The sequence below is a fragment of the Protopterus annectens genome, chromosome 1.part1, assembly GCF_019279795.1.
Source record: "Protopterus annectens isolate FY-2018-M chromosome 1.part1, PAN1.0, whole genome shotgun sequence".
NCBI classification, from domain to species: Eukaryota; Metazoa; Chordata; order Ceratodontiformes; family Protopteridae; genus Protopterus; species Protopterus annectens.
This window is the reverse complement of record NC_056726.1, coordinates 1120591754-1120608434: the sequence shown is the minus strand read 5'-3', so window position 1 is coordinate 1120608434 and position 16681 is coordinate 1120591754. Positions and strand designations below refer to the sequence as shown.

Here is a 16681-nt window from a genome sequence, read left to right as displayed (position 1 = left end):
AAAGCAACACCAAAGCATGATCCTGCCGCCACCATGTTTCAATGTGGGGATGGAGTTCTTTTGGTGATGTGAACTGCTGTTTTTGCTCCAAATGCATTGGAATTGTGGACAGAAAGTTCAACCTTGATCTCATCAGACCATAATACATTTTCCCACATGCTTTTGGGAGACTTGATATATTGTTTTGCCTGGATGTTTTTCTGTGTAAGAAAAGCCTTCTGTCTTGGAATCCTACCCTATAGTCCAGACATATGAAGAATATGGGAGATTGTTGTCACATGTAATACATAACCAGTACTTGCCAGATATTCCTGCAGCTCTTTCAGTTTTGTTGTAGGTCCCTTGTCAGCCTCACTGACCAGTTTTTGCCTTGTCTTTTCTTTAACTTTGGAGGGACTTCCAGTTCTTTGCAACGTCACTGTTGTCTCATATTTTTCTACGTTTTGATAATTGTCTTCACTGTGTTCCATGGTATATGCGATGCTGTGGAAATTTTTTTGTACGCTTCTCCTGACTGATACCTTTCAACAGTAAGATCCCTTTGATGCTTTGTAAGCTATCTGTGAACCATGGCTTTTCCTGTAGCAGGCAACTGAGTAAATGTCAAGAAAATCCTACTAGGACAGCTGAACTTTATTTGGGGTTAATCAGAGTCTGTTTAATTGATGGCAGGTGTGTACCCAAGAAGACTGAATGTTGTAATTAAATCAAAAGGTGCTTCAACAAAGTATTAGTTTAAGGGTATGCACACACAACAAAGTATTATTTTAAGGGTGTGCACACTTATGCAACCAGCATATTGTGCATTTTTTATTTTTTATATTTTTTCCCCTAACAGATTTGTTTGTTTTTCAATTGAATTGTACAGGTTATAGGTCACATTAAAGGTGGGAAACATTTTGAAATTACTTATTGTGGTCTCATGTTTTAATATTAGAAAAAAAATGGCATTTTAACAGGGGTGTGTAAACTTTTCTATATCCACTGTAGGTATGATATTAGATGTTTGTGACCACCAGTAATGACTTGCCTGTCATAAATCAATAAATCAATCAATAAATAAATACATACGAACATACATACATAACTACATACATACATATAGAAGATGGATTTCACATGATGAAAAAAAGATGACAGCATCCCATTCCTGGATTATAATATTTATCAACCTTTTATTCATTTATTAACTGGGTGCAACCATTAGGCCATAGGGCATATGCCAGTTTTCAGAGCAACCTAGGACTATAGCCTAGTCAATCAATTTACGCAGAGTCATGCCTTAGGAAAGTGGAGGTAGATCGAATTAAGCCATGGCATACAAGATGAAGTTTATTAGTAAATCATAGCTTTAATCCCTTTCTTACACACAAAATCAAGTCATAAGAATGTCCAAAGAAAATAAACTTTTATTAAACTCATAACAAACTATCAAATTATCGAGTGTTTCTGCAAACTCTTCATAGTTAACATAAAAGAGAAGGAGTCAGGCTTTATACAAACAACTGTTAGTTAACACACCATGAACCTTAAGGAAAAAAACTATTTGTCTAGAAAGCCCTGGAAATGTTACTGCATGAAAACAGAGTTTTGTTGAAGTCCTGGAAATAATATGGTATGAAAAATATCTAGAAACCCTGAAAGTAATGTTGTATGAATATATAAACAATAATAATCTATTTGAATATGCAGTATATCAGAATTATCCATGTACTGCAATACTTTATTTTATTTTCATTTTATTTTATTTGACATTTGTTGACCAGGAATTTCCAACTGAGCCAGAGCAGTTTTTTAGGGAGAAAAGCTCTAAAAAGTACAGATAAAGTTTAAAAAAATAACAATTTATGAGTAGAGTTACAGAGAAAGTATAATGCCAAAACTATTGATTAGCAAGTCAAAGTAATAGTGATAATTAACAAAGTAGAGAGACTGGTGAAGGCAGATGAAAAACTGTTTACAGGAAACATCAATATATTTATACATTGAGGGAAGAGAATAGTGCAGATACGCAGCTTAGAGTCTTGGAAAGAAAAGTGGTTCAGTGAGAAGGATTAGGGGAGATATGATGGGAGAGTAGCAGGAACAGGAATGTGTGAGGTAGCAAGAAGTAGAGCAGTTTAGGGGAAGAGGGGAGGAGTGCAGTGAAGAGGATGAGGTTGGAGAGGTCATAGAGAGTGGGACTTTGGTGACTTTTAGGGGAAGATACTTATTATGTATGGGATATGCTGAACTTTTTTTTACCTTGGGATATAAATCAGCTGTTATGAAACTACATGATTATATTAACTTTGCAGAGGATAACCAATGCATTTTAACCATTTCAGGTGAATTGATTGTCAGACTGGTAAAAGGCACTGACCGCTGCAATGGCATACTTGAAGTAAACCTTAAGTCCAGCTGGAAACGTGCTTGTAGTAATAACTGGATTTATGGTATTGCTGATGCAGTCTGCAAAGAGCTGTTTTGTGGTTCTCCTTATGATATAAAAACCAACCTAACTGATGGAGAAGGACAGAATGGAGTTTGGCTGAACAATGTAACATGCAATGGATATGAGACTGCTCTGTCTCAGTGCTCCAGTCAACAGTGGAGTAATGCGTTCTGTAACTCTGCACAGCAAGTTCGTATTACATGCTCAGGTAAGAGATATGCAATATATAAATGTTGTACAGTGTTTTAAAGTAAGCATTGGATAGAAACTGAATTTTATTATTGTATGTTTTTATATTTTGTAAAAAAAGAAAAAAAAAGAAAAATGACAAGAAAGGTCTCATTTTTTTAGTATTTAACATTGTAGTGCAGGACAACCATGCAAATAGGATTTCACAAGCAATTCATTTTTAACCAGTTATTTCACTTTAATATTTCTTCTTCAATATTACTTTGTTCATTTTTTTTACTTCTATACAATGTACTGATTATTTTCACTTGTAAACATTTGCATTTGTTTTAGTTGTAATAAAAGTGATGAAACTTTTCCCACATGAATCTTGATATTAAACACATTTTGCCAAGTGCTTTTTTAGTTCCATATGCAAAAGTAGGAAAGTAAACTCTGGAAGTGTGCAACTGCAAATGATATATTTATAAACATATTGAATGCAGCATCAAAAGTATTTAAAAGGATGGCAACATGATACAGATCAAGTGTACTGGTGTAGAGGGATACAGGCCTAACTAATGAGTCACGTAGTCTGAATATGTTTACCAGCTTGTAGTTGGATTGGGGAAAATGGGTGTGCCTATCCTGGAAGAAAAATGTACATAAAGGAATTGTCCATACCATAATACCTCGCATGAGCAGCGGGGCTTCAAGGGTTGCCACAGGAGTCGATATTTGGTGAGCCTGCTGTTCTGGTAGTTGTTATTATTCTAAGTGCAGTGGAACATAGATTCCTGTTAGTATAAGTACAACCTCGAGGTCTCCCAAGAAACAAATTACAATGGCCTAGTGATCTAGAGGGAGTAACCCTGCTGATCAAAGAGAAATAAATAAGCAAAGAGTACATAAGTAAATAAATAAATAAATAAATTGTGAAGGAGACTGTGGTGGTCCCTGTAATGATATAAGTCACTTGTCCTTCCACCCAAAGGGTTAGGACATATAGGTTCATAGGTTCATAGGTAGGTACTAGGCTATTGGCCCTAGGGCCTATATAAGCCTAGCCAAAAAGGTACCCTGGCTTTCGCCACCCAAGAAAATTATTTATACAGCCCTCATGGCAAAATGAATGATAGTCCCTCCAGAAAGCAGAATTATCAGCAAATATGGGGGCATCAAGCACCTAGACAAAAACAAGTGTCGCAGATCAGTCATCAGCTCTCTTCCCACTGCACTGTTAACAAAACCTACCCATTAAATTAATACAATTTATATGAAACTTCACCTGAGAATATGTTGCCTGCCATGATGTGAAAACACCGTATCATATCAACTTGGTATACAATTAAATGGAAACAGCCATTAACATTCCCAGAGTTTATAGCATTTGAGTATCCTTGATTCAATGTCAGTGTTTTGTTTTCATACACATTTTGCTTGGATTCCAGGAAAAACATTTGTCTGTTCTTTTTGTTTGGGTGTTGTGCCATTTAAGTCCATCCATACATCTTCAACCTCTTTTCCTCTTTTTGTACATGAGGACAGGGTGTCACTTCAGCATCCTTGTAATCCTTGGTTAAAGTCAGGGTGCCCTACAGGGCTCTGTCCTAGGTCCACACTTGTTTCTTCTTCTTCTTTTGGCTTTTCTCAATTAGGGGTTGACACAGCAGATCATCTGTCCGCTCATGATTGGCACTGGAGTTTTACGGTGTTGAGTTGCCTGCCCGGCGCCCAACCTTCCACAGAAGGCACACACATGCACGCACTCATGCCTAGGGCAAATTTAGAGTGTCCAGTCCATCTACAGCATGTCTTTGGGCTGTGGAAGGAAACTGGAGCACCTGGAGGAAACCCACGTGACCACAGGACTCCGCACAGAAGGCACTCCAGCCAAGGACCGAACCGGAGAACCTCCCATTGTGAGGCGACACATTTAGATTGTATATTTCAGACCTAACTTTTTCATCTGAGGTATTGTACAGTCTATATGCAGAAGACCTGAAATTGGGCAAACTGATTACATGTGTTACAGATAAGGTATGTCTGCAAAATAACTTGATTAAATTGACCATTTGGGCATAGGAGAATAATATACTGATAAATATATAAAAAACTAAGCATATGAGATTTGGTAGGCATACATTGAAAGGGGAATATTCAACACACACACAGTGATGGAAACTGTAGGCTCATTTAAGGACCTTAGTATATGGGTAGATTCAGATATGAGTTTTTCTAATCATATCAACCAATTGGTTAATGATAGTTATTGAACTATAGGTTGCATAAAAAGATTTATAAGGTGTAGGAAATCAAAAATAATGAAGTCATTGTTTGTTAGTTACATTAGACCCAAACTTGAGTATGGAATAACAATATGGAAACCCTATAAGAGAACTAACATGAGTAAAGTGGAAAGAGTGCAACAGAAATATACCAAGGGCATCCATGGATGTGAAAATTTAAGTTATCATGAAAGACTAAAATATCTGAACTTGTACAGTGTCTCTTACAGATAGCTAAGAGGAGATCTTATTCAGGTATATAAGGCATTTAGTGAGAAATACCTCTGTTGATGTTTGGGGTTAACAAAAAGTACTAGAGAATCATCAGACAACCTATGTAAAAGATTCTATAGGAATGAGAAGTGCACTAATTGGTTATCTGAAAGAGTAGCTGATGCATGGAACAGACTACCAAATTACATTAAAGCAAGTATTAGTTTAGATATTTTGAAGAACAGCCTGGATACTTATTACTGCCCATGTGACTCCCAAGGCTTATCCATTACATTGCAGTGTTGCAAGGATTCTGCTAATGATCACCTGTTAGTCCCTCTAACCTCTTGAATACTTATTCTTACCTATCATATAACCTGTCCTATTTTCACACAAAAAAAAATGCTTAAATGGATTTTTATGTGTATGCAGAAATGTATTCTTATATGTCTATTTGGATGTCTTAATGGTATGTGTATGTATTTGATGATATGTATTTGTGCACTCATTCAACTCATATGTACTATAGTGTTAAATTGAAACTTTTCTCTCCGGGCTGCGGCTGAAAATGGACCTATGTCCAGTCAGGCTTTCCCCGTTTTCAAATGTAAAATAAAAATAAAAATAAAAATAAAATAAAATAAATATGGGAACAAGTGTTTAAGTATATTGGCAAGCTAGAAGGGCATTAATGCCCATGCTTGAAATATATGTTTGTATGTATGTATGTAACAGTAACAATCTAGAGCAAAGGTTTACACTGATGGGTGGCTAGTGCTGTCATGCTACTTCATCTGTACTACACACTCAAACACACACACACACACACACACACACACACACACACACACACACACACACACACACACACACACACACACATACACACTCACACCTAGGGCCAATTTAGAGTGCCCAATCAACCTGCTGCATGTCTTTGGAATGTGAGAGGAAACCAGAGCACCCAGAGGAAACCCACACAAACACAAGGAGGACATGCAGACTACACACAGAAGGTACCACATCCAAGAATTGGAACCAGGGAACCTCTTGGGCAACAACACTAAACACTGCACCACTGTGCCACCCAAATAGTTTATAACTATTAAGTGCCATTTGATTAAATGTACAGGGGATGCAATTCTATTGTTCAGGAAAACAATTCTACTCTACAGCTAGAAAAAATGACTGCATGCTGAACACGACTATTTATAACTTGTTTAGTCTTTGCTCAGTAAAATATTGCACATACTATTTAAACTACTGTTTTAAGTGCAGTTTTCTATTGTAATTGATTGTTATGCCATCACTTTTCCAGTCTTCATTAGCAAACATGCAGCATGTAAAAATCCTACCCATCCTTCTCTGATATTGACCTGGTTTCTCCTTAACCCTGGCCCTAGACTAATAGGCTCAATTGACTACTTTTTTCCCATAGCAGTAAGAAGCAAGGCTAATATAGCAGTAAAAAGTAAGGCTAACACAGTGAATTGACCACTATTTTCCAACTGCAGTTACTGTCATATGAAAACAACTACTTAGAGAAGCCAGGAATTCTTTGGACAGTATGTAGACATTTTAGTCTCTGTGTCATTGACTTACCTAAGGTTACACTGATTGTTTATTTTTCCATTAATCCCATCACTGTCATGGATCATCCTGCTTTGTTCACCTAACCTACCCACAATTCCACCCACCCACCCACCCCATCTGAATATCATTGTCATGGGTCAGCCTACTTTGTTCGCCTATCCTACCCCCAATTCCAACCCACCCCATCTAAAGGTATACTCTAACCTTTCATTTTCCCTCACTTTCCTTCCAAGTCTTCCTGTTCTATTCCTCCAATCAATACTTTCCCCCTTCCTCCTTACCAATCCTCCTCTAACTACACAACCTTATCAGTCAAAACACTTGCTCTACCCACAGTGCCTCACAACCTCACTGTACATAACAAAACTGTATTTTCCATTTCTAAAACTCATCTTCATCATAACACTCACATCAGCAAACTCCCTACACTCCCCTACCTCTTCATTCTAGAATTCCTTTTCCTCTTATTCTGGACAGCATCCTACCTTTTTCCTTTATCTACATTCTTTTAAAACTCCCACCACTCTTACATTCTGACACTGCCTAAACAGGTTACTCATCTGTATCACCTCTCCTCATCTTCTTCTACTCTATCACCTGTCCTCCTATCAAACTGAATTATCTTCCATAAACTTACCTCCTACTCTAACTGACCCACTTAGAAACTTAGAAAAACCCTGCATTAACTTTATAATACCATATCTATTCAATCCATCTAATCCATTTCTTCGCAAGGTCAAAATAGTTCTCCAACCCTCACACCTTCTCAAAACTAAGCCTAAATACTATACCTACACTATTAAAACTTATACACTTTACCAAAAATTTACTTTTATCTAAAAACATCCACCCCAACCCTTTCCCACTCTCCATGTCATGACACCTTCCCCACTCCCACTTCCCCCACACCCCAGGTCTTCTACCATGTGTCTAACCTTATACTCATAGAATATTTACAGGATTCTCAACAAAGTCAGCGAATTTCACTCATGGATTGCCCAATACTCACCCAACATAATTATTCTCACCCAAAGTTGTCTCAAACCCCACATCTCTGATAACAAACAACACCCCGGTTACAATATCTTCCACTCAGACAGGGTGCATAAAAATGGAAGAGGTGTAATTTATTCTGACCAACATAGCCTGTCCCCCTCATCCTTTCACTCCCTAAATTTCACCCTGCAGATCTCTTACTAATAAACTGCAAACTTAACAATCACAAATGATGTATGATTTCTGCAATATATATATATACATATATATCCCCCCAGGTAACAACATCCCCATTTTTCAGCATGTTCTCTCCTGGATCACTCACTACATATCTTATAAAACAGTAATTTTGGGAGACATTAATATTGATTGGCAAACCTTGACCACTGACTCCCCTAACTATACTGTAAATGTCCACAACTTCACACAACTAATTTCAACCACAACCCACTACAGCAAGCCTATCAACTCCAGCTCTATCCTTGACTGGATCCTAGTATTCAATCCAAACTTGTATCACAACCTCAACACATTGCCTGATTCTGTAAGTGACCACCTTCCCACATGCATCCAAAAATACTCCCCCTCAACATATTAGGCCACACCAATACAAAGAGTGCCATAGTCTCACCAAATTTAACCCTGACAAGTTCAACAGTAGACTATCCTCTATAAACTGGTTCTTCCTCTTAAACCTTACTCTTGAGGAAGCTGTACAAAATTGTTACTGCATTTTTCTAGACATTCTCATTTCCCTTGCTCCCCATAGGAAAATCAGAGTGAAATATCGCTTTGCACCTCAGCTTTCTCAGTCTACTTGCTCTTTTTTGTACAAGAGGGATAATGCATGGAAAAATGGCTAAAACAAAATCCACCATCCACCTCCAAACCTATAAAGAACTCTGAAATCTCACTAAAAACATGTCGATTATGAAAAAAAAACTTCCACCTTAATCATCACAACAATCCAAAAAAATACTGGCACACCATTAAAAAAGATTCTGTACCTTGGTAGCCCTACTATACCTAACCCTTACCCCAGTAGCTCTCCCCTAGAAACCAGCACAATCATTAACTTTTATTTCATTGAATCCATTAGCAAACTAACCTAGAATTGTCACACACCCAATCTTACTACTCCATCTCCCTCCAGCTACAAAACTACCATTTCACTCAAACCTGTACCTACAGCCTACATTAAATGTCTACAAAACACACTCTTCCTAAAGCTATCTGCTAGCTCAATAGCCTAACCTATCTATATCCTCATAAACTGATCTATCCATGAATCTACTGTCCATGCATACACAAACAGCTCCTTGATCATCTTCTTCAGGAAAATCTACTCACTGTTACCCAATGTGGCTTCCGCTCTAGTCATAGCACTACTACTGCTCTAATCTCCTTCACTCATACTATCTGCCAAGCTAGAGAGAATAATAAACTGGTTTCCTATGTATTTTTAGATATCTCTAAAGCCTTTGACACTGTATCTTACCAAAAATGCCTCTTTAAAATGTCAGCTCTTGGTCTCTCTAATCCTGCTCTCAAATGGTTTTCAGGTTACCTTACCAACAGACAGCAGTCTGTCAAATGGCTCTCCTATTTCTCACTATTCCTTACTGTTAATACCAGAGTACCTCAAGGTTTCATTCTTGGACCAATACTATTTAACATCTTCACAAACTGTCTTCATATGTCCTGCGCAATGTGCTCTCTCATACAATATGCAGATGATTATAGGGTCATCTGGATTTCAGATAATCTTTCACACTTCCACACTTTAATGCAAGACTCCTTTAACTTTGTCGAAAGATGACTGACTGACAATCAAGTAATACTAAATCCTCAAAAAAACAAACTTTGTTTATTCATCTCAAAGTCTGTTTTACAACTTAAATCTTCATTCACCATCACATCCCTTGACAACACTGCTATTAACGCAGAGACACTCACATCAAGCTCCTGGGCTCTGTCATAGATGGTCAACTAAAATTCAGTCTTCATGTCCAAAATTACATAAAAAAGACTCACCAAAAACTGTGTTTGCTCTATAGAAACAAAACATTTCTCACTAAGGACTCCAGGCTTTCCCTTGCCTGTGCCTATCTTCTTCCAAGTCTTCTTTATGCCTCTACAATCTTAACCAATTTACAATCCTCCCTAAGGTGTAAACTAGAACTCTTGCTTAATAAAGTCTATAGGTTCACTGCTAACCAGCCCTACAACTCACACCATTGTATTTCTCTCACATCCTTAAACTGGCTTACGCTTCCCCACCAGCTGTTATTATCGCAACTGTTCCTTATTCACTCCCTTATTAACAAACCTTCCGATGACATATAAACTGTACACTGAAATTGATGCCAACAGAGTTTATAGTCATTTAGATAAAAACTCAATCATGATGAAAGAACAAAAGGATAATAAAAGAAAGTCATATGGAATAAAAGATCATTTGTTGTTAAATAAAGTCATAATGGAGAATTGTAAAAATGGGGAAGAATCTAGGTATAACATGAATAACATTTGATAGCATCTCACATTCATGGATAAAGGAGTGCTTACAGATGTATAAGATATACTCTAAATTGATTAATTATATTACAGTGACTATTAAACAGTAGGAAACCAATTTGCAACTAAGCCATAATAAAGGCCAAATTATTATCCCAGGGATAAAAATTCAAAGAGGGTGGTGGATTTCAGGTTGACTCTGTCACTGCTGCTCTTTTGTCTCATCCTTAACCAATTAAGCTGTCTACTTAACAAGTTAGGTTATGGTTGCAACTGGGCTCCCAGAAAACAACAAAGTGTAAAGACTTTTCATCTTCCTTTTGTAGGTGATTTAAAACTGTATAGCTCATCAGATGAGGAGCTGAAAGCACAACTGCAAGTGGTAAAAACTTTCTCAGATGAAATAAGTACATTATTTGGGCTTGATAAATATGCAAAAGTAACATTTAAAGCAGGAAAGCTGCAGCACCAAGAAAATATCAGTCTGGGACAGGAATGTAATAGAAAGGAACTTGAGCAGGAGTGAATGTATAAATACTTGAGAACTGATGAAGGGTTGACAATAAAATATGAACAAATACAAACAAAACTCGGTTAGGTATATTTTAGAAGATTTAAATAAATACTAAAAACAGCCGTGGCATCAAGGAACAAAGTCCAAGCTATAATTCAATTTGCTCTTAATGTTCTAACTTATAGTTTTAGGGTGATTGACTGGCCCAGCAAGTATTGGATCAGTTGGACAGGAAAACAAGAAAAATGATTCATGCTTATCAAATAACTTATAAAAATCAGTGTATACCAAGATTATATGTTCCCCATTCTGAAGAAGGCATAGGCCTCCCTGAAATTGACTATATGTTTAGATTGCCAACTGTATGACTGCATACATACCTGCTGACCTCACAAAATCCTAACATAGTGAAAGTTTTAAAACATAAGGAGAACAAGTGTAAGGCAGCGTTCATGCTCAGTTAAGCAGAAGCATATTGGTGTCAAGCAGGAATGGAAATCAATGGTTGGAGGGTGGCCTAATGGTTAAGGAGTTTGCCTTACAAACACAAGGTGCAGAGTTCGAGTCTTACAAGGTATAATTGGCGAGGCTTAAAATGGTTTGCAAGGGCAGTTAGCTTAGTACTAACCTATGAACCTATGAAACCAGAGTTCAACAAAAAACAGGCAGAAACTGAATGTGCCAAAAAACAAAAGAAAGAATATAAGGACAAAGATCAGATGAGAAGGCAAGGAATATGGAAAATGCATAACTAAAACTGAAAGTACAAAAAATTCCTGGAACAACCTTATTTCGAGCAGAATCTGATGTGGTAAAGGTTAAGGATAGGTGAATTTAATTCAAAATATAAAAGGATTATATTGGTGGCCCAGGATAGTGGACTACATACATATTGGTTTACAAAGTCCATTGGACATGTTGCAGAAACAGACAAATGCAGGTTTTGTAAAACAGAATTGGAAACAGTTGAATATCTTATTGCTGGGTATGATTTATAAAGGCAGAGGGTCTGTATACTGAAAGGCATAATAGTGTGGCAAGACTGTTGCATTGAGAATTATGCAAACATTAACATATTGAAGAACCTGAAAAGCATTGGAAACATGAGCAACTAAGCATTATAGAGAATGCTGAGGTTTATTTCACATGGGATTACGCATTACCAGCAGTTCAAAAAATAGAAGCGAGAAAACCAGATATAGTAGTCCTTGAAAAGAAGACAAAACTAGGCTTGTATAGGCCCTAGGGCCAATAGCCCTGTACCTACCTATGAACCTATATGATTGGATGGGTAATAGGAAATTCACCCCGGGGATCACTTCTGTGGTTCTGCTTGACAGGGGCACAGGAAAATAATTTTCTTGGATAGCGAAAGCCAGGGTACATTTTTGGCTAGGCTTGTATAGGCCCTAGGGCCAATAGCCTAGTACCTACCTATGAACCTAAAAAGTAGCACTTAATACTGAAATTGTTATACCCATTGACTACAGTTTCATATGCACAGAGGGATACAGAGTCATTAAATGCAAGGATTTGCAAGCAGAAACAATGGCAATGTGGAAGAAAGATACCCAGTCAGTTTCATGAGTAATAGGATCAGTGGGTCACATAAAAAAGAATTTACAGTGTTATTCAGATATGCTACTGATACATTTAACTAACTCCATATGAATTGCTGAAGGAGTCAGTTCTGGGCACATTGTGAGTGCTGAAAAGAGCAGTTTTGGCTAACATCAGATTGAAACAATGGGAAAAAATGCAGTTTACAGTATTAAAATGTAAATTAAATGCAATAAATTAATCAAGAAAGCAACAGCAGTGCACTTAACTTAGAAGTGGATTTTTTTTCAAGTAAAAAAATACTTATCGCAGGCAACGTGTCACTAGGTGCAGTAAAATCATTGCTGTCTACACAGATGAGGATGAAAAGCATTACTGAGCTCTGTTGGAATGAGCTAAGAGCACACAAGCTCACATTTACAGAGAAAATGTATCAGTGGGAGCTGGGGAAGACACAAGCTCAAAGATCAGGGGAAAAACTACAAAGCTACAAACACTGGAATGCAACTTTAAACAGGCAAATGATAAGCAGAAGAAACTCTCTAGTAGGAGAACCTGAATGGGAGCAGCTATAGAAGCACACACACACACACACACACACACACACACACACACACACACACACACACACACACACACACACACACACACATCCTGCAGCAAAAAACAGTATAATGTTACTTTTGCAACCCCACTACATAAGGCACCAGACCAGGCAAAAATGTAACACTGCTTATGGGAAATTGCAGTAATAAATTATGAAACGAAGTCAAGATTGAGCAGTAGTTCACAAATCTTTCACAGCTGTGAATAAAACTACAAGACAAAGGCCCCAAAACAAGTTCAAAATGCAAACTTTTAAGCAGTAATACTTATGTAGATAGAAGTGCAGTGCAGTGTATAAATGATGCTCGGATCTTGCAGTTAGTAACAATTCTCCCAAAATTCCAAAAGAAACTACAAAACTAAGGTTCCAGAATTTATTTTTATTTATTTATTCTTTTATTTTATTTTATTTTACATTTGTTTACCGGGAAAGTTTGACAGGACATGTCTTTTTTCAGTGGAGACCGAGGGGAAAAAAACTCCAGAAATAAAATCCACACAAAACAATGGTTGAATAACATAAGTACAGTAGAGCTCCAGAAATCAAATAGATGCAAGACAGTGGTTGGATAACATAAGTAGATTAATAGTAATTATCTCAAAAAAGTATACAGTAGCATAGACATGTCACTAGTAGAGAGTGTTGAAAGAATCCTATTAATTGAGTGGAAAAGAAGACTAGGCTATCCAGGGGAGTTGCAAACGCAGAGACAGTTATTTGTAAGGTGTGTTTTTAGGAGTTTTTTAAATTGTAATGTTGAGGTGTTAGTCACTAGTGAGTTTGGTAGATTTTTCCAAAGTTTTGAAATATAGTTTGAAAAAAGTGATTCACTTGCTGAGTTGTTAGCTTTAATGACATATAGAAGTAGTTTGTTGCTAGACCAGAGGGATCTTGAGGTGGAATAGGGTTGTATGATATTGTGAGAGCAGGATTTTTTTCTGATTGCTTGAGCATTTTATGGGCAAAGATTATTTGATTAAAGTGAAGGAGTTGAGGGAATTCAAGCCACTTGAGCTGCTTAAGTAGTAAACTGTGATGTGACTTGTAGGTGGCATTAGTGGCAAACTTAGAGATTTTATTGTAAAAGGCTTTGAGTTTGGTTAGGTCAGTTTTGTGGAAGTTGGTTAAAACTGGGGAGGCCTATAAGAGAGTTGGAAAAGGTGTGTTCTAGCAATAGTGGCTTTTGTGTTGCAACTTGTTAGAAATTTTTTGTTTCTATATGAGAGACTGAGTTTCTTGTGGACTTTTTTAATGGTTTGAGCTATATGAATGTCAAATTTCAGGTTATTATCAATTTCTACTCCTAGCAATCTGGTTTGGGTTGTTGTGGTGATAATAGTTTTATTTTTGGAGAAGATACCGAAGGTTGGGGATGGGGAGGTAGTCGTGGTTGGGCAGAAAAGTTTTGTTTTACTGGGATTTAGAATGAGTTGAGAGCTGGTTAACCAAGTTTCAGCAGATAAGTAAGAATCTTGGCTAATGGTATGGAGGTCTTTGAGGAAGGAAGCTGAGCATATCAGAGTAGAGTCATCGGCGTACTGAACCACTGTGGTGTGGAGTGTAGCAGAATGGAGCTGATTGGTGAAGAGACGGAATAAAAGGGGACCAAGGATGGAGCCTTGTGGGACCCCTAAGGTGACATGGAGAAGGGGTGAAAGGTATTTTTTGACAGTGGACAGCTTGCTGACACCCTGCTAGGTAACTTTGGAACCAAGTAATAGTGTGGTTGCTGAGGTTTAGGGTGGAGAGAACATTAATGAGTTCACTGTGGTTGACCATGTCAAAGGCCTTGGACAGGTCCAGGAATATGGCTGATACAAATTGACCATTGTTTCGATGCTGGTTAACTGTGTTTGTAAAGGACATTAGGGCTGTGGTGGTACTGTGAGAGTGGCAAAACCATGTTAGCTATTTGATAGAATTTTATGTGTAAGGAGGTAGTCATTAAGTTGGGTGTGTACATCCCTTTCAAGAATTTTGGATAGAGGGGAATAGATTGGCAATTGTGCGATAGTTTGTTAGTTTGGTAGAATTAGCTCCTTTTTGTAATGGTAGAATGTGGGAGATTTTCAAGATAGCTGGGACCTGTGTTTCAGATAATGATTTGTTTATAAGTATCACCAAACAAAAGAAAAGAAAAGAAAAGATTCTGATGAAGTCCATAAGGTACGGACGAAAGCACGCTCAATCTCTGGTTCATTTGTAACATTACCAAGAAGTTTTTATTTGGTGCTGTTTGGTGCTGTTTGAGCTGTTATTTTATTAATAAACTACGTGATCTACTATCGAGTGGTGGAACGTTTGTGCCAGTTGGAGGAGAACCCTTTATTTGTACAGTACAGTGGATTTTCTTTTGTTTGGTGAACTTTGTGTTCGGAGGTGCTTTGGAGATCTGTTTATACGTATAACTACAGGGTATGCAATTGCTTCTGTTGCAATTTGCAGGAATTCAGCTGGAGATTATCTACAGCAAAGGTGGTTGGCTTAAGTTTCTTTTCATAATTTTTTGATGATATTAATGGAGACTGGGTTTAATGTACACTGGTTGGTGCTATCTTGTAGGTGTGTACTGTAATGGTTTGAGATAGGAGGGGTGTGGTTGGAGTTGGTCTGAGTGTTTGCAAGAGCTTGGATGGATTCTGTAAAGTAATTATTAAACTGAGTTGCTGAGTTCTCAGAATTACCGAATGTTGTCGAGGTGGGAGTAGTTAATTTACCTTGTTGTATTATATTGTTAACTGCAGCCAAATACTTTTGTGGATTACTTTGGTGTTTATTCTGGTTATTGTGGTAATAGTTGCAGTCATCTAATTTTACTAGTTTTTTTTTTTTTTTGCTTTATTTCAAAGTTCTAGAAAAGTTTGTTTAGTTTTGTCAGATTTTTTTTTATGAAACTGTTCCTAGGCCTTATCTCTGGCTTTGAATATGTCTCTGGATACTTAGTCAGGGTGCGTAGTCTGATTTTACACTAGTGTTTCTAGGTGGTGCATGCTAGTTAAGAAGGTCTAGGCAGGTGGAGATGAAGAAGACAACAGCATCATCCAAGGACAGGTATCTGAGAGGTTCCCAGTTGCAGCTTTTTAGGGCAGAGATAAACCTCTTTGGATCAATGATTTTTTTTTTTCTGATTAGACAGAAGGAGGTTTGGCAAGTTTGATGAATGCAGTTTCTTAAGAGAACGGTTGGGTTACTGTTACTCAGGCTGTCAGGGAGACACCCTGAGTGGGATGAAAGATTAGGATTGTTAAGTAAAAGATAATCAAGGATGGATTGACACTTGGAAGTTTTATGGGTCCTAGTAGGAGATGTGATGTGTTGAGTGAAACCATAGATGTTAACATGGGATGTAGAGTTTAGAGAGAGGCAAAGGAGCCAATCAATATTAAAGTCACCCATCAGAATAGTTTCTTGTGGGAGAAACTTGGAGATCCATTGTAGTATGCTTTCAAGTATGGTAATATCTTTACCTGGTGGAATGTAGCCACCTGTGATGTTAAAGTGTTTGTTGGGGTTAATTGATAGCTTAGCAAATATTAATTCTTCATTCTCAATGTCAGGAATGGTTAAGCCAAGAAGGGCGAGTGTGAGGTGATCTTTGAATAAGATTGCTACACCCCCTACCCTTTTGTTTTTCCTGTCTTTGCATAGGAGACTATATCTGGGAGCAGAGATTTCATTACTACTGATATCTGATTTTAAGCCATGTTTCTGTTAATGTTATGATGTCAGGAGAATAGTGGGATAATAATGAGTGCAGGTTATGAACTTTGTTGCCTATGCTTCTTACATTC

General features: G+C 37.4%; 1 protein-coding gene across 1 annotated transcript in view; it reads left to right on the top strand.

The window, feature by feature from the left end:
• Positions 1 to 16681, top strand: part of LOC122815622 (deleted in malignant brain tumors 1 protein-like) — a 569610-nt gene that overhangs the window by 324793 nt on the left and 228136 nt on the right. The window contains exon 9 of the mRNA XM_044088283.1: positions 2328 to 2642. Coding sequence (XP_043944218.1) covers positions 2328 to 2642 — 315 coding nt within the window. The remainder of the gene's footprint in view (positions 1 to 2327; positions 2643 to 16681) is intronic.